This window comes from Bidens hawaiensis, unplaced genomic scaffold (assembly GCF_021521415.1).
Source record: "Bidens hawaiensis isolate Kalapana, Puna unplaced genomic scaffold, B.hawaiensis_p1.1 tig00020022_1, whole genome shotgun sequence".
Classification (NCBI taxonomy): Eukaryota; Viridiplantae; Streptophyta; class Magnoliopsida; order Asterales; family Asteraceae; genus Bidens; species Bidens hawaiensis.
The window spans coordinates 5,795-24,542 of NW_027493041.1; the positions used below are offsets into that span (position 1 = coordinate 5,795).

The 18,748-nt window shown below is 37.7% G+C and overlaps 1 protein-coding gene across 1 annotated transcript; it reads left to right on the forward strand.

The window, feature by feature from the left end:
• The first annotated feature begins 16,632 nt into the window (after positions 1 to 16,632).
• On the forward strand, positions 16,633 to 17,403 carry LOC143559704 (zinc finger BED domain-containing protein RICESLEEPER 3-like). Its single transcript, XM_077048199.1, has 2 exons — positions 16,633 to 16,927; positions 16,997 to 17,403. Exons 1-2 carry the CDS (start codon positions 16,633 to 16,635, stop codon positions 17,401 to 17,403), a joined length of 702 nt encoding a protein of 233 aa, XP_076904314.1.
• The last annotated feature ends 1,345 nt before the right edge of the window (positions 17,404 to 18,748 follow it).

The window sequence follows — 18,748 nt, forward strand, 5'->3', positions numbered from 1 at the left end:
ATGGCGTAATCCAGTTCTTGATTGCTTCAATCTTGGATGGGTCGACATGAATACCCATCTTGTTTACAACATGACCAAGAAACTGTACTTCATCAGACCAAAATTCACACTTGGAAAGCTTAGCATAGAGTTGCTCGGCTCTAAGCTTTTGCAATACCAATCGGAGATGTTGCTCATGCTCGGCTTTGGTCTTAGAATACACCAGAACATCATCGATAAACACGATCACGAATTTATCCAAGAAAGGCCTACACACCCGATTCATAAGATCCATGAAAACGGCGGGTGCGTTGGTTAGACCGAAGGACATGACCAAGAATTCAAAATGGCCATAACGAGTACGAAAAGCAGTCTTCGGAACATCTTCATCGCGGATACGCAACTGATGATAACCAGAACGGAGATCGATCTTCGAGAAACAGGAGGCACCTTGGAGTTGATCAAAGAGGTCGTCAATGCGCGGTAAGGGATACCGGTTTTTAATGGTGAGTTTGTTCAACTCGCGGTAATCAATACACATGCGAAACGATCCATCTTTCTTTTTAACGAACAACACCGGAGCACCCCAGGGCGAAGAGCTAGGGCGAATGAATCCTTTAGCAGTCAACTCTTGAAGTTGGCTGGCCAATTCTTGCATCTCAGCGGGTGCAAGACGGTAAGGAGATTTAGCTACGGGGGAAGCACCAGGGACAAGATCAACACGAAACTCGACTTCACGAGCGGGAGGGATACCAGGAAGATCATCAGGAAAAACTTCAGGAAAATCACGCACAACAGGGATATCGCGAAGCTTCTTTCCTTCATCGGGTTTAACCACATGGGCTAGAAATGCAATACACTTCTTCCGCATGAGTCTTTGGGCTTCGGCGCAAGACATAAGTTTAAGACCACTGGAGGGTTTTTCGCCGTAGATATGAAGATCACCATTTCCTCGAGGTATGCGAATCAATTTCTTGGCGCAAATAACTTCGGCGCGATTCTTCGAGAGCCAGTCCATACCAATGATAACATCAAAGCTTCCAAGAGGCATAGGGATGAGGTCGATCAGAAAATCGTTTTCGTTAAGGTTAAGCGTGCAATCTTTAATTACCGAGTTTATTAAAACAGTTTCGCCATTAGCCAATTCAACTGAAAAATCTTCTTTTAAATCGTTGCGCGGTCGCGCAAGCTTCTGCTCGAAGGCGCGAGAAATAAAACTTCGATCGGCGCCAGTATCAAAAAGTACAGAAGCATAAAATCCGTTAAGCAAAAATGTACCATTAACTACGTCATTATTCGCTTGCGCTTGGTGCGCGGTTATGTTAAAAGCTCGGCCACGCGTCACTTGGTTCGAAATTTGGTTCACCGGATTCGCTTGAGTAATCTGAACTTGTAGCCTTGGGCACGCGTTCCGGAAATGACTTGGATCACCGCAGTTAAAGCACGATCTGGGTCGTGGGTTTTGGTAAGTTGGCTGTGGGTTCTGCGGGTAGGCTGGTGGTGTTGGCGCAATCGGATTGGAGGGAGGGGTTCTACAGTACTCAACGGAGTGACCTACGCGGCCACATCGGTTACATTGTCGACACGGGACTTGAGGGGGGTGATGAAGTCTACAGGTTGGGCAAAAGGGTTGGTTTCCTGTGTAAGGCTTCTTAGTTGGCGGGGCAGGAAGTGCTGGATTGGTTAAGGCATAGTTGTGGACTACAGGAGGTGCTGGGTAGGTTGACAGTGGGTTAGGCGCGTAAACTGGAGGTTGGTAAGCGGGTTGCTGGACAATGGGCGGGTTGGTAAGCGCATAGGCTTGTCTGCGCCTACGTTTCTGGTTATGGTTTGAGGGTTCTGGTTTGGTTTCTGTTGGTTCAGGGACAGTCTTGGTGGGTTTGGTCTTCTCAGTTCCCCGCAGGAACAGGGTTCCTGCTCTGACATGGTTGTCGCTGAGCACAGCGGCCAATTCGATGGCGTCAGAGAGGGTTACTGGGTTTCTGGCCCATACAGAATCTTGAATTTCCATGGGGAGACCCCCAAGGAATTTCTCGATGGCTCGGCGGGAAGGGGTAACAAGGTGAGGGACCAGTAAGCTTAGCTCGTGGAAGCGCGTCGCGTATTCGCGCGCTTCTCCGCTGTACTGCTTAAGATTCCAAAATTCTTCCTCCAGGCGCTTAACTTCGTTGGGGAGGGCAGAATTCTCGCGTCAAGAGATCCTTAAATTCCTCCCAGAGTATGCTGGAAGCAGCTTCTGCGCCACGCGCATGAGCTACTCCATTCCACCATGTAAGCGCTCTGGATTCCAGGACACTGGAAGCATATAGGGTTCGTCTGTCTGAGGGGCATTGGGTGTGGAGGAAAGCGTTTTCAATCTTCTCAAGCCATTGGAGCATCACGGTGGCTCCTTCAAGACCTGTGAACTTCGGAGGGTTACCCGCATTAAAGGACTTAATGTTATAACTGGAGGTATTAGCATTGTTTTGGCTCAAGGCTTGGGCTATCACGGCGGCCATTTCCTGGGAACGTTGCTGTCTACGCATGCGCGAGGCTTCTTTTCTCTGAAATCGGCGAGATAGTGGAGGCATTCTATAAAAGTTTTAAATTTTAATTAATATCTTGGTTTTAGCGCAAAGTTTTAATCTTATAAAGCTTGGTTTCGCAGAGTTAGATACTATCAAAAGTTAAAGTAAAATAAATGACTTTAAATGCAGACTTAATAAGGGTAACAAATTCGAATCAAGAACCGACAATTCACGTATCACCGTGACTTTCCGAGTTCTCAATTTAAAATAGCTAGTAAACGAGTATTGGAGATTGACGATTCATGTATCACCATGACTTTCCAATATTCAATATAAAATATACAAGAAAATGAGTATTGGAGGTTGACAATTCATGTATCACCATGACTTTTCAAGTCTCCAACCTCAGAACATAATCATAAATGGAAATTGAAAATCAACTATTCATGTATCACCATGACTTTTCGGATTTTCAAACCAAACAAACGAATATGTAAGGAAAATCAATCGAAATTCAACAAAAATCGAAATATCGTGAAATAAAATCATATACTGCGCAAGCGCGAGCATATTCATAAATAACGAGTAATTAACAATAAGTGCGCAAACATGAGATTTCTCTCATGCGCGAGAAGGGACTCTTAGGTATTCTAGGCCGTTACGTCTAACCACCTATCCTAAAGTCAACGAGCTCTGATACCAATCTGTAACACCCCGACCAAAGGCGGATTATACATCGGGGCGCCACATATTGCTTCATTACTCGCGACACTATTGGTGTCAATATTTATTAATACACATTTTATCGCGCACGCGCAGCGGGGAAAATAAAGAACATAAATCAAACATAAATCAATATATTATAAATTATAACATTCGAACAGCGAAAACTTGTCTTGATACATTTTAATCTAGGTCCAAAATAAAGAACTTCCTACGTGTCCTTAAGCTCCCAAAACAGCTACTGCAAACCTGAACATGTGTTAAAATAAACGTCAAACACTTGCGTGTTGGTGAGAAATCAAGTTTAATAGATAATCATAGATAATCACAGTAAATCTGCGCGCAACACGTGTATGTCTAGAGTTTAACAAGGGTGTAATCAGATTGTGATCAAGCCTAAGATAGTTCATAGATCATAGTTCAATCCATGCTCCCAATTGAGCATAAAAACGAGAAAACATCTGTGCAAGTGTAAACAAAGAAAACCGTAAACGATAGGTCTCCCGTGTTCAACTAATGGTACCAACGGAACTGCGGAATAGGCCGAACAAAGCGGTTAATGATACACATACAAATAAACAGCCAAGTAAACGTCCTCAACACATGGGATACTGCGCGACTAAAGTTCAAAAACAAGTTTAAGACTCAAGTTTTGTATGAACACATGAACATCCCAAAGCATTTAAAATAAAAAGGGATTAGATACGAGATAACTCACTTGATAAAGATGCGATGATAGATAAAGCAAGAACCAACTTTTAAACAAGCAAGGTTAACCTATAATTAAAGATTATTGTTTTAATGATTTGGTTAAGTCTTGATTATAAGTTAGCATAATTAATAAGTAAGTTAATATATATAATATATTACCGGAAAACAGGGCAGAACAGGGAGGAAGACGGAGGCAAGAGAGGAGGGAGGCGGCAGAGAGAGCAAGGAGCAAGAGAACAGGAGAGACTAAGTGTTTTGTGTGTGATGTGTTAGGAAAAATAATACTATTATTTATAGAGAAACCCTAGGAGACATAATCCCTAGAAAAGGGGAAAAGATCTCAAAAAGCAAAAGATATCAAAAAAAGCATAAGAATCCAAAAGCAAAAGATATCAAAAGATATGGCAGCTGCAGGGGGCAAGATAAAGCTGACAGGGAACAGTAACAGGCATGGGCGGTTCAGATAAAGGTACTGGTCAAGCATGGCAAAAGCAGATCTCAAAAGATAATGTCAGTCACTTTTTCTACCAACCAATGGGGGTTGGTACGCATGCTGCGCCGAAAGTAACTATTCAGACATTAGATAGGTTAGGTCAACAGCACAGAAGATAAGACAACACAAAAGCAAACGGCTAGATTTAAACAGAAGATACAAGGGTTAAGCGCGGGAAGGCTGAGTGCGCGAGCGCGAAGGCTGGCACAACAATCCTCAGCGCACTGCGGGAAGAATCACAAATCCTTAGCGTGCTGCGTGAAGAACAAGAATTCTAAGCGCATCGCGGGAAGAACATACATTCTTAGCGCATTGCGGGAAGAACATGCATTCTTAGCGCGCTGCAAGAAGAGTTCTCTTCACGCATCGTAGGAACAAGATGTCTTCACGCAGGCTTCCATGTAAGGAGTCTGGCGCGTGGAGCTGCAGACATCCTTAGGCGGGAAGAACCAAAGGACAAGCAAAGAAGAGGGAAACAAAGCGTAAGGGTGGGACGGCGACAAGAGGGAAAAGAAGGCGGAAAGAGAGAAGGAAGAGGGACGGGACGGCGGAAAGAAAGAGAGAGAAAGAGGCGGGAAGGAAAATATATATTATTATTAAAAGTAAAATATAAGTATAAATAAATATTAAATAATAAAAGAGAGATCGGGTCAGAGAAACGGGTACCTGGGTCGGGTCGGATCGGGGCAGATGTCACAATGATCTTCTTCTAGTCCAGATTTATGTTGATGATATTATATTTGGGTCTACAAACGACACTTTATGTAAGGAGTTCGAGAAATCCATGCAAACAAAATTCGAAATGAGCTCGATGGGAGAGATGAATTTCTTTTTAGGGCTGCAGGTTCATCAATCTGATAAGGGAATCTTCATTCATCAGACTAAGTATGTGAACGACGTCTTGAGCCGATTCAAGATAACTGCCGGAAAAATCCCTTCAACTCCTCTTCCAGTGGGTCACAATTTATCACCGGATGAATTGGAGGATACCGTTGATCCGACCCTTTATCGTGCTATGATTGGTTCTCTAATGTATTTAACTGCTTCTCGACCCGACAGAATGTTTGCTGTTTGTGTGTGTGCTAGGTACCAAGCTAGTCCCCGAGTGACTCACCTGGCAGCGGTCAAGCGTATTTTGCAATATCTACGGGGAAATCCTGACATCGGGTTATGGTACCCCAAAGATAATTCTTTCGATTTTACCGCATACTCAGATTCAGATTATGGAGGATGCAAGATCAACTTCAAATCAACGACTGCAGGATGTCAATTTTTAGGAAACCGGCTTGTTTCCTGGCAGTGTAAGAAGCAGACAACGGTCTCCACTTCAACCGCCGAAGCTGAGTATGTTGCAGCCTCGAGTTGCTGTTCCCAGGTTTTGTGGATACAACAACATCTTCGCGACTACTGTTTGAAGTTTCTTACTACTCCATCTTGATTGATAATTCTGTTGCTATTAGTATCACCAAGAATCCCGTACAACATTCTAAAACGAAACATATCGAAATTCGATATCATTTTATACGGGATTGCTATGAAAAGAAATTAATTGATCTTGAGAAAGTGCACACAGATTTTCAAAAAGCCGATCTATTTACCAAAGCGTTTGATAAAACACGTTTTAACTTTTTGCTTGGTTTAAATGGATTGAAGACCCTTGCTGAGATCCTAAAATTAGGATAATTATCTTTTAATTGCTTTGTAAATTTAGTCTTATTTTTTATGTTTTAGATTTTAGGGGGTGAAAAGTATAGAAAATACAAAAAGAATGTGCTTTCGTTTGTATAGATAAAATCCAAAAACATTAAAAATTTTCAAAATTCAAAAAATATTGTGATTTCTGTTCTTTAATGTTTTCCTTTTAAATATCTAGAAAAACCAAAAACATTTTAAAATTTTGAAAAACCAAAAAGAATGTGTTTTATGTTTTGTACAGAAAAATCTGAAAAACCAAAAATATTGTGTTTTAAAGTTTGTACAGAGAAAAACCAAAAAGATTTTTAGATTATTTTCTCGCTGAAAATTATATCAGTTATTTAAGTTTGTGAAGCATGCCTGCATGTCTTGGTCCTATGATTCACTTGTGGATTGAAGGTTAGCCATTTATTTATTAACTTAAGTTAACTGGGGCGATTAAATTTATCTTTATTTTGTTTTTATGCTCCTCAAAATATTGAGTTTTTGAAGCAAAAAGAGAAAATGATAGTACATTGATTATTTTGACCTCAAGTTCAGCAAAAAGTAAACTTAAAAGACTGTGTGCTTAATTGCATTGGTGCATTGGTAGGTCTTAAAACAACCCAGTAGAGTAAAGTATGTGATATAAACATAAAGAAACGCCAAATTGAAAGGGGTGTTAGTCTCTAGCAAAAGTCTTGGTGAGGATGACAGAAATGTAATAACCAGTCATACTCAAGCCTTATATTCGTTGATCACCCAAAAATAAAATAAAGCAAATAACAAGCGTTAAGATTCTGGACATTGTGAGTCTTTATGCGGCTTAATCATCTGGGTATTCATATGCATGAATATTTCACTCGCTTTCTAGAGCAAACCCAAAGTCATTAAACTTGATCACCGCTGTACCTCGTACAATTTACATTACTGACTTGATCAAAATCCGCTGTTAGTCATACAATTGTTCCTCCCTTGCATGCGTCTTAATACCATTAAGAAACGGACCCCAGGGGATACAATGTATGTAAGCCGACAGATGGACTCGTGCATACTCACTCACAGTTAAGGAAACTTGATGCATTGCTCAAAATTTCTCAATTGGTATCAAAAGTTTTGATCAACAATATAATGGTTTAAGTCAAGTTGGGGTGATTTGGCAAAAATCAAACTACGCTTGAACCGAGATTAGAGGCTGATTATTTCTGATATTCTGTGCTCTAATTGAACTAATTAATCATATCACAAAAATACTTGAATGTGTGTTATTAGATTTATGTGGACAACAATACCAATGACCGACTTATCGTCAGTCATAATATCGCTGAAATATAAAACTGTGATGGAAGGGCAATTTGGTCAATATGATTCTCTGCTCAAACTCGACAAAATTACAAAAATATGTACTGCTTTTGATAAAATCTTTGAAAAATGCAAAAAGATTGTCTATTTTTTAATAGTTCAGATATTTTTCTGTAAATACATTCTTTAATTCTTAAATGTTTACAAAATACCAAAAATATTTTTGTTTTCTTTATAAAAAATATTTAAATAAAATTTAAGTTATGTTTCAGAAATCTGAAACAATTTTTAACGTATTAGGTTGTCGGGATATAAGGATTTCTCGATAATTTAACTTATTGATTTATTTCATTAATTTATTCATTTATTTATTTAATTTAAAATTAAATAAAAAGGGTTTAATTCGCTAAAATCCATTCGTTATTTATGGATAACGAACTAGGTGATTCCTTAGCGAACTAGCATCTGGTTCGCTAACCTAATTCGCTTCCGCACTCTGTAACGAATCATCCCTTCGTTATACATATTTAACGAATCATGACACGAATCGTGTCTTGATTCGCCATCTTTAATTTAACGAATCACATTGTGATTCGCTAACATAAGGTAACGAATTGAGTTAGCGAATGGACTAATTCGCTAACCTTTAAGTTAAACGAATCGTCTGATTCATGCAAGCTGTACCTAGGGTTTCGTGTTTCGCTATATAAGACAAGATAACGAATAGGATTCCACTGTTCGTCTTCTTTCTTCATATTTCAGAAACTATTCAAATTCTCTCTGATATTTTCGATCTTTGTGTTTGAACATTTCAAAGATTAATTTGAGTGTCTAAGGTATACATGTCTTTGGCGATATCATTTTCGTCAACAATGACATTGATTTGATTGTTTAATTATGTAATTTTAGAGGTTTAAGGGTTTTGAACTTCTGAAACCATTTTGTGTATAATTTATGTTTTTAATTGTCTGATTTTGATATAATTTTGATCGGAATCTCTTTCCGATACCCTTGGTGGACTCTAATCATCTTTTGATTATTGTTTGCTGGGTTAATTATGATTGTGTGTTCTTGATGGTTACTGTTGGTTCGTTGATCCTTAGGACACTTAGGTAATGAGTCTCAATCTCATTCACCTACATTAACGAAGGTGTTTCCGAGCTCAACGGGCTGATTATCTTGATAGTTCAACGATTATTATGGCCAAATTGAATCTGGGTTACTATGTTGACTATTATTGTTCTTGATAATTTTGACTTTGGCTTAGTGGAGTCAAAGAAAAAGTCATAATTTTGACCATTCGTTAGTCTTAGCGAATTGGAACCGTTTCTTGTCCAATTCGTTAAGATTTCATACGAACTAGCTTAGCGAATAAGACGTAGTACGAATCAGAATTTGATTCGCTTAAAATATAACGAACTAGAGTTTAGTTCGTTAACTTAATTAGTGATTCGCTAGGTCCAGTTCGTTAAGTAATTTACTTGATAGCGAATCGCCTGATTCGTTATCTTTGTATAACGAATCAGGGTGATTCTTAACGAATGACAATAAAATATATATATATATATATATTATTAATTTTATAAATTAATTAACTAAATTGTATATTCAATTAATTTAATTAAAGGTTTTAAATCGTCGAATATGCGTAACTAGAGTAAATACATTTATCTTTTGAATATATACGGTGATTTCTATTCTCATATACGTGTTATTTATACAGTAAATCATGGCTGAACAAGAACAACCACAGGAACAACCACAAGTACAACCACCACAACAAGCTGAAATGGTCTTATTATCGTTCGATAAGAAGCACAACATCTGTGCTTATGTCGATCATGATGTGGCTGATTTAAGGACGTTCGGAGCGATGTTGAATTTCTTACGCCGTTCGAAGATACATTATGCAATCACAGCTAAACCTAAGGTGTATCTTAGTATAATCAAGCAGTTCTGGAACACGGCGTTATATGTTGAGGAAAATAATTGGGTTAAAGCTACAATTAATCAACTTCCGATCACGATTGATGTAGAGGTCATTCGTCGGGTACTTAAGTTTGACGATAGTGACGATTACCCGAGTGAGTTTGACAGAACGCTGGTCAGGGGTTTATTTACAAGATTAAATTATGGGGGTGATATTCGTCGGTCCATGTCGAACAAGAACGGTTTATGTCCACCTTACAAGTACTTGTTGCATGTCTTGCTTCATTGCTTGAGTGGACGTCGCGGTGGTTTCGATGAATGTAGACTGAGCCTACAATCGGCATTTGTGCTTTAATCCTGAACAAGCCATTCAACTATTCAGAACTCATCTTTGATCATTTGAAAGAGCAAGTTCATCAAACTCAACCGACAAAGAAGTTCTTGATGTATCCACCCTTTCTACAATTAATTATTCAAGATTTGATACCGGATTTGGTGATTGATCGATCGTTGGTGAATGATGTTCTTGATATGGAACATATGAAAGCCGAAACGGTGCATCGGATGTTAATTTATCGAAAGGATAAGCCACAAAACAAAAGGATGATTGGCCATATAATCAACCCTGATTATGTATGTCCTCCTAATGAGCGCTGGATCCATGATGACTCGGATTCCGAGCGTGAAGGGGGAGAAGGTGGGAACAATGATGGTGGGAATGATGATGGTAACGATGGTGATGATGGAGCTGGTGAGCGAGCTCTGAAAGAACAACAAGATGCAGTTGATGCTGCTCTAGCTGCCACCATAAAAGCTCAGCAAGAAAGAAAACGAAAGGGTAAGGCTGTAGCTACTGATGAGCCACCTAAGAAGCCCCGTGTGTCCTTTGGGGCTGGCGTAATTATTGGTGCACCACCACCTCGTCAATCAACTACTCAAAGCTCGGCGGTGCCGCTAACTACTAGCACCCCGATGCTCACATTAACAACGACGATGGTGTCACATGAGAGGCTCGGCTTGATTCCTCAAACGGCGTTGACCGAGATGCCGAGGCCTCCTGCTGTGCTGTCAACCGTTTCTTCCACAACTACAATGGGACCTCCTCCTCTGCCAATAACTACATTTCCTCCATCTCTGCCTAGTGATGTATCTTTCATGAGAATCACTCGGCCTCAGGTCCTATTCAACCAGTTCATCCATCTGTATACAATTTGTCACCTGAACGTCAAACAGAAATGCTGCTTAATCTGTTACACTTATATGAAAACCAAATGGCAGCTGACCGACTCAATCAAGAACGACTCATGGAGAATCAAAGAAAAATGATGAGTTACATTTCGTTTTGTCAGAAGGAGACCAAGTCGCTGCGTGCGATTGTTGAGTCTCAGGGGGTGAAATTAAAAGAACAAGGTGAGTTAATTTTACAATTAACTTGTAAAGAAGACGCCCTCAAGAAACTCAAAAATGACGATGATGATCCTGACGAGTCTGATGCAGGAGGTGAGCCTAAACAATCACATGGTTCATCCTCTGGTGCTGGTGTGAGTGGCGCTGATGATTCAAACAAGCAGATAATCGCATTTCAAGATCCAACAGCGGCCAAGCCGATAGAGATGATTGAGGCTAACACGGTAATATTTATTGATGAATTGGGGATAGTTAGAAGTATGGTGAACAAAGATGAGATACAGATCGGTGAGTTTGTGGTTAAATCTTTGACAAGGGAGCAGATCTCTATTCTACTTAGGCTGAATGACGATCAGCTGACTACATTAGAGACTGAGCCCGATGTCGAAGTGATCAATGAGGAAGAAATGGAAGATGATCCAGTATTTATGAATACAGACTTTATTTATGAGAACGAAGAGATTGAAATGGAGGATGTTACTGCTGAAGAGTACCCGGACTTGTATCAACACGCAAATGTTGATCAAGGTGCTCCGGTATTTCATGAAAACGTAATTAAAGAAACTGAGGACGATTTGGAGAAGATTGTGCAGCGAACGGTTCCTTCACTCAAAGAAGTGACTGATGATGACATTGAAAGATGGTTCAAACGCCAGAAAGTGGGCAAGATCATCAGTGCTTTTCGGTATGTAGATAAAGAAAGAAAGGATACTGCTGCTGCTTGGATTGAGGCAAATCAAATGACTACCTTCAAGACAGTCTCTAAGGTACATGGTGACATTGTCTCCTGGCTCTATGATTCAGATCGGAACTTTAGGGTTAGGTGGTTTTGGTTTTTGATTTCGGGATTAAGTGATAACGAATGGCTGGAAACTCATTTAATTAACATAATATAATATTATACAAGGCCTCTAAGATGCGGGCTTGGGTCGGGCCTTGATTAAACTTTGAAGCTTTGACACTTAAACCCTCCAAGTTCTCTTTTTCTTGCCTTTTTTTCCACATCTTTCCATAACCTACACAAAACATTTCAACTTTGTAAAACTTTGCACTTAACCCCCTAAACTTACATAAATTTGATATTAAATCATTAAAACATTATAAAATTGTAAGGAAATATAAGTGTGTTATTCAACACATCAATGAGGCTTCAGAAGACGTTGTTATAAGGATCGTGTACGAAAGTTTAATTGAATTATAATGATTGATATATGGTAAATCCCTAAATGAGTATAGACGGTTGGTTAAAATAAACAATTCGTATCAAGCAGATCGCTCTTTCCAAATCAATCACGTCGGTGGAGTCGCAGACGATCTTACAGTGATCTTACAATATCAAATTCGATTATAGGACGAGGATTTAGGCACAAGTTATCATACGGGTCGGGATTACGGGTTTGGATTTTGATTCACGGGTTTGGGGTAAATGGGTTTAAAAGTTGTATATTATTTTATTACAAATTTGCAATTAGGTTCCTATACTTTGGACGAGGATACATATGAGGTTAAACAAAAGTTCTGGGCTGTAAATTATATTAACTTGGAAGTTGTTTATATATATATATATATATATATATATATATATATATATGTATTACATAATTATAATAACAAATATTTATAAAATTATATTAACTCGAATAACGCAATATTTTATAGAAAAAAATTTCTGAATATAAAAACGGTCAGGTAATATAAATCGGAAAAACCGAGTTGTTATAATCTAATTCACCAATTAAGTATTATCTTATTTGCCATCCATACTTTAGTGGAGCGGTAAGATGGTTAGGGTATAGAATGGGATGCCAAGGGTTTGAGTCCTAAGAGGGGGAAATTTGTCAAAAGTAACTTCCAAAGACAAGAGTCTATTTGCTGCTAAAAAAATAATAATAAAATAATAAAATATTATCTTATTTATAATCCTTTGAATAATATTTACATTTACATTTACTATTTATATTTTTATTACTAAATACTTTTTAAACTATAAGTATATCTTATTTAAATACTTAAATATAAACTCACTAAATATTTACATAGATATAATAGAAAAAGATTAAAATACAAAATGAGACAAAAATAATAAGTGTGAGAAGAATTTGTGACAAAAAAAATCTTTCTAAAAAAATTAAAGAAAAATAATAAAAAAAACTAAAACGTCCCCCCCCCCCATCTCGTTAAAAAAAAAAGAAAAAGAAATAATGACGAAAACAAATATAAAAATACAATAATAAATAAAATAAAGACATAATAGCTAGCAAAATATAGCATAATGTCGATCAAAATATAACACAATGTCAAGTAATATAACACAACATTAAGGAAAAAAGATACTATTAATGACGAAATAAACAAAAAACACAATGATAAATAAATAATAACAATGATTTTTTTCCCTCAACATTATGCCTTTTTTTTAACGAGGAATAAGGGGGAAAACATTTTAGGTTTTTTATTTTTTTTGTTTTTTCAATATTTTGAGTGATTAATTTAGAGGGTTTTTTTTTAATCATAAATCATCCTCATCCTTTTCATTATTATCCCACTTTATAAAAATAACTTGACCCAGGTATAATAGTAATAATACTAATGCTATTGCTACTCGTTAAGGCTCACGAGCTGGCTCGAGCTCGATAAGTGAAGCGCGAGCTCGTTTATTAAACGAGCTTATTTTTAGGCTTGAGCTCGGGCTCGAGCTCCTTAAAGCTCATCACGATCGAGCTTTCACGAGCCGATCTCAAGTATCTCGCGAGCAACTTGACTCGTTTGCTCCCATAACACTGGCCAACCCACTAATTCTTTTCTACGTTTTTAACTTTAATAGAGTTATCATACTGACATTGAACTTTGACATTGAACTTTAATAATTATTTTCTTTAAGATTTATGTTATTTTTTTAAAGAGTTAATTGTAGTGATGTGCTACTCTACTCGCTTAAACCATATTTCGATCTTACGTTTCTTCCTATTATTAGCAAGAAAATCTCCAAAAAGTATTCTCAACTTTAAAAAGTATATAAGAATATTATGTACATTGAATCACCTAAATAATATAAAACAATAAACAAACAGTTTTGTCTATAAAACTAACATATTAATTTTGAATTAATTTTAAATTTGATAAGCAAAGTTAAGTAACATATAAATTTTGAAGTAATCTTATATTGGATTAATATGAATGGGCAGATTAAAGTATCAATATTGAAATACTGAAATTATTTCAATAGGACCGAAAACTGACCCTATTAAAATATAATCGGGTCTGATCGGTTCGGGTCTCTTGGGTATTATACGGTTTATGCTTACCATAGTACAAGGGCGAATGATAGTTCATAAATGTAGTGATCTAAACATGTGGTAAATTTTCTACATGAAAAAGGATACGTCCCATACTCGATTTTAAGAAAACAGAAGGGGAGGGGGGTGTTACTCGTGTTTGGTAGAAGACTTGGTTGTGGGATGAGGCACATTCGATCACTAGATACCATAGATTATTTAGATTAGACGGAAAAGGATTGCACCATTATTATTGATCAAAGGGGTGACCACTAGTGGAGTTGGAATTGGAGACCGAATATTTAATGATAAAATTGAATGAAATCACGTTTAATAATAAGAATTACAGGAAAACCAATAACCTATTCGGCAAATAACAAGTTAAAATTTGAGTAGGCCCATTCCAATTCTTTCCCTTGCATGATGGACTTGGGCTTGCCCTCTTCTTTTGGCAGATCCAATTGCCGTTTTCAATTTAGGTTGGCCATTATCTTGAAGGTTACACCGGCTTCAAGTGGTGAAAAAAACACTGGTTCCGGAACCGGACCCGACCCTACCCGAACCATCATACAAAACGGTTTCAATTCCTCAGGGAAACCAGAACTGCAACCAGTTCCACCTCCACGTAGTCTAAAATTAGGACCGACGGCCCAAAACCAATAAAAAACCAACCAAACCAGTAAGTCAAAAGCCCGACCCCTACTACGAATCATTTATATCTCTACTCGATTTTTGATTTTTTTTACCCAAACAGGAACCGGTTTTTATAAAAAACCCGATTTATGCACCGCTATCGGGTTAAGTGTGGGGATAGCTCATTTGTCTTGTGTTTGGTGTTTTGTTGTGTGGTTATTATTTAGTTATTGTCCTATTCCTAGATTTGAGGTTGTATACTTGTATTTAAGTCAGCTTCTTGCTGAGTTTGGACTTGGTATTTGTTAATCATCTTTGAAAATTTGTTCGGATGTCAAAAAGAATAATAATTTTAATTAATAGGAGACGCTGTCATTTGTAGTGGACTAGTGGCAAAGTAAAGAAAAAGGTGAGAATACTTTTTTATAGGGATGGCAAAAATCCCCGAATCCGACGGGGAAACCCGAAAACCGGCTTATTTCGGGTCGGGTCGGGTTTTGTTTTTTCGGTTTCGGGTCGGGTTTCGGAGATTGTTTCGGGGATTGTTTCGGGTTCGGGTTCGGGTTCGGGTACCCCCGCCCCGACCCGCCCCGATATAATATATAAATATAAATATAAATAATATATATATATATATATATATTAAAAACCTAAACCTACTGTAGGTTTACAATCTGCTTAATTAGGTCTCTCTTTAACTGTTATCGGCTGATGACGATATATATATATGTTTAGGATCTTTGGTGAAGCCTAACAAGGAAGGAAAGTGACTGATTAGGTTACCTACATCCAGACGGACCAGACATCCACTCATCCAGACTCCGCCACCGCCAGTCCGCCCCCGATTCACTCAATCGCCGTCTGCACCACCATCACCATCCACTCAATCGCCGTCTGCACCACCGGACCACCCTCCTCCTCCTCGTTCTCATCCTACCACCTGTAAGATCCCTAATTCTCTTATTATTATTATTATTATTATTATTTCACCTGTTTTCACTCCAACTTATGTTAACGTAAATATTAACGAACTTATTCCGATCGAATTGCATGTTTTAATGTAAATCGTATTGAACTTATTGATTTCTGCTAGCTAGCTATTTAACTGCTCCTGCATTGAATAATTAGACTGTAGTTGACTGTTGATTGTATTCGGTGAGTACGTGTAGTCAAATTAGACAGTTTGGCAGTTTGCGTGTTGTGGCTATTGAGATGAGTTTGGATTGGAGCTGGATAGTGTTTGTAAGTATGTGATCGATGGCTTGTTGATGAATGAGATGGCGATTTAGGTTAACTTGATTAACTCTGACATGAGTTCCGATTGAATTATATGTAACACGTAAGTCGTATTGAAGTTATTGATTTCGGTTAGCTAATTAGCTGCTGCATTGAATAATTTTTTTAGCTCTGATGATTTTCGTGTTTCGTTAGGTTGTTAATTATTGTTTTTGTGTCGTCGTCGTGTTAGAAGGAGCTAATTCGATTCTCCACCGCTCCTTTTAATACAACGAGCGGAAGTCAAACTTGCCACCTCTAAGTCAAGAATCAAAAGAATGATTTTAACTTGTAATACATAAAAGATGCAAGACACTGCAAGTGACAGAAATAAATAAAAGACTTACTGCACAAGTCCCTGCTATGAACTGCACCAATCCGATTGCCTTCAACTACATTTAAATAAATAAAACGGTAAACCAAAAAAATTTATACTGATATCAATCATATTATTTTTAAATTCATGCATGTTGCACTGATCATCTAAAACAGAGTTCAAAGATTTTGAACTAAAAAGTGCTTCGGGTCAAACTAAACCCAACCCATAGAAAATATAATCCATTTTGAAACAAACCGACTTTTGACTGGTTACCAAACACGCTCGAACTAACATAGATGAATAAATGTAAAACATCGATTAAAGTGAGACTCACTTTCAGTAACAAGATGTCCATCGATTAAAGTCTTCTATGTGCCATTCTATTTCAGTTGCATCTACAACTATATGGCATCACAAGGTGATAAATTTGCTTCAGACACTTGTACTCCTACTCCCGTTGCTTCAAACACTCCTACTTATTCTACTCCTCAAGGAAGCAGTGAAGGGGTACATGATTCTAATGAACCACCACCAACTAACTTTACTACCCACGATGAGTCTAACCTTGATGATACTTTTGAAGATGGTCAAAATGTCGGTGGTAAAAGGAAAAGATCTGCCGTGTGGAACCATTTTAAATTAATGAAAGTGAACGGTGAAGATAAGGCGGAATGTAACTATTGTAAGAAAAAGCTAGGAGGTTCAAGCAAAAACGGCACATCGCATTTACGAGATCATTTTGAACGTTGTCCAAGACGAACTGTTAAAGATATACGACAAAGCATCTTGATTATGGAGCAAAAGAAAGTTGATGGTAGTTCATCATATCTCTCCAACTACACGTTTAATCCAGACAACTCAAGGAGAGATCTCGCGGAGATGATTATTGTGCACGAGTATCCTCTTACAACGGTGGACCATCATGGTTTTAGAAAGTTTGTTCAAGGTCTTCAACCTTTGTTTAAGGTTCCGAGTCGAAATACCATCAAGAGCGACATTTTAAAAATTTATGAATATGAAAGGGTGAAAACTAAGAAACTATTAGGGAGGATCACAAGTAGAGTGGCAATAACTACTGATATGTGGACAGCTAACCATCAAAGAAAAGGGTTTATGGCCGTCACTGCACACTTTATAGATGACTCTTGGAACTTGCAAAGCCGAATCATGAGGTAAAGCATATATATTGTACAAGTCTAATATAAAGTTAGTTTAAAACTTTAAATGTATTTTACACTTATATTGATGCATAAATTTTATATAGGTTTATTTATGTGCCTGCACCACATACAGCTGATGTTCTTGCAGATACGCTATATGATTGTCTATGTGATTGGAATATTGATAGAAAAGTGTCTACTCTTACCGTTGATAATTGTACCACAAATGATGCAATTATCAACAAGTTACTACAGAAGCTTCCATTGAGATCACTCATGAGGAAAGGAGAGTTGTTTCATATGCGTTGTTGCGCGCACATTCTCAATTTGATTGTTCAAGATGGTTTGTCTGTTATTGAGGATGGGATTGAAAGAATTAGAGATAGTGTTTTATTTTGGTCTGCATCAGGAAAAAGAGAGCAAAAATTTGAGGAAGCAGCCAATCAACTTGAAATGGAATACACAAAGAAACTGATCGTTGATTGCAAGACTCGCTGGAACTCTACTTATTTGATGCTTAGTGTTGCTATACCTTATAGACATGTTTTCACGCGATTAAAGCAAAGAGAGCCCAGGTATACTAGTTTGCCTACGGACCTTGATTGGGACTTAGCAACTGAGATATGTAACAAGCTACAACTATTCTATCGGGTAACTCTTTTGTTTTCTGGTAACAAGTATCCTACTGCTAATGTCTTTTTCCCTTTGATATGTGAGATTCGTTTTTCTATGCGGGAGTGGACTAAGTCTTCTATTGTTGACATTAGTCTAATGGCGTATAAAATGAGTATCAAGTTTGATAAATATTGGTCTGTAATTCATGGGATTATGGGGATGGCTGCGGTTTTAGATCCACGTTACAAGCTAAAATACGTAGAGTTGCTTATGCCTGCCTTATACGGTGAAGAAATGGCAAAGGAAGAGTTTAAATCTCTTGAGGATTTTGTCCGAGCTTTTTTTAAAGAATATGAATCTACCAACTCACGTGGTAAAAACTACTATGAAGGTATAATCATATTAATATTTAATGAGTATAAATATAAATTGCTAATATTTGATTTATCTTGATTCACATTAATTTATAGGTGGTGGTTCTAGTTCATCTTTATTCAGTTCGGGGTTGTCAGAGTGTTCTTCTGGTGGATTCCAAAAATTCCTATCTGACATTAAATCCAAAGCTAAGGTGAATGATGACTTGAATGATATGGCAGAGTTAGATAACTACTTGAAAGAAAATCTTTTGCCTGATGAAGTAGAACTGGATTTGTTGCTTTGGTGGAAGACAAATGGAGGTAAGTATCCGACACTTCAAAGGATGGCAAAAGATGTATTGGCAATTCCAGTTTCCACCGTTGCCTCTG

Bases quoted from the DNA above. Each gene is read 5' to 3' on its own strand.
- LOC143559704 (XM_077048199.1), top strand. From the start codon at position 16,633: ATGGCATCACAAGGTGATAAATTTGCTTCAGACACTTGTACTCCTACT. The intron at 16,928-16,996 runs GTTCAAGCAAAA...GAACTGTTAAAG, and splicing joins TTGTAAGAAAAAGCTAGGAG to ATATACGACAAAGCATCTTG.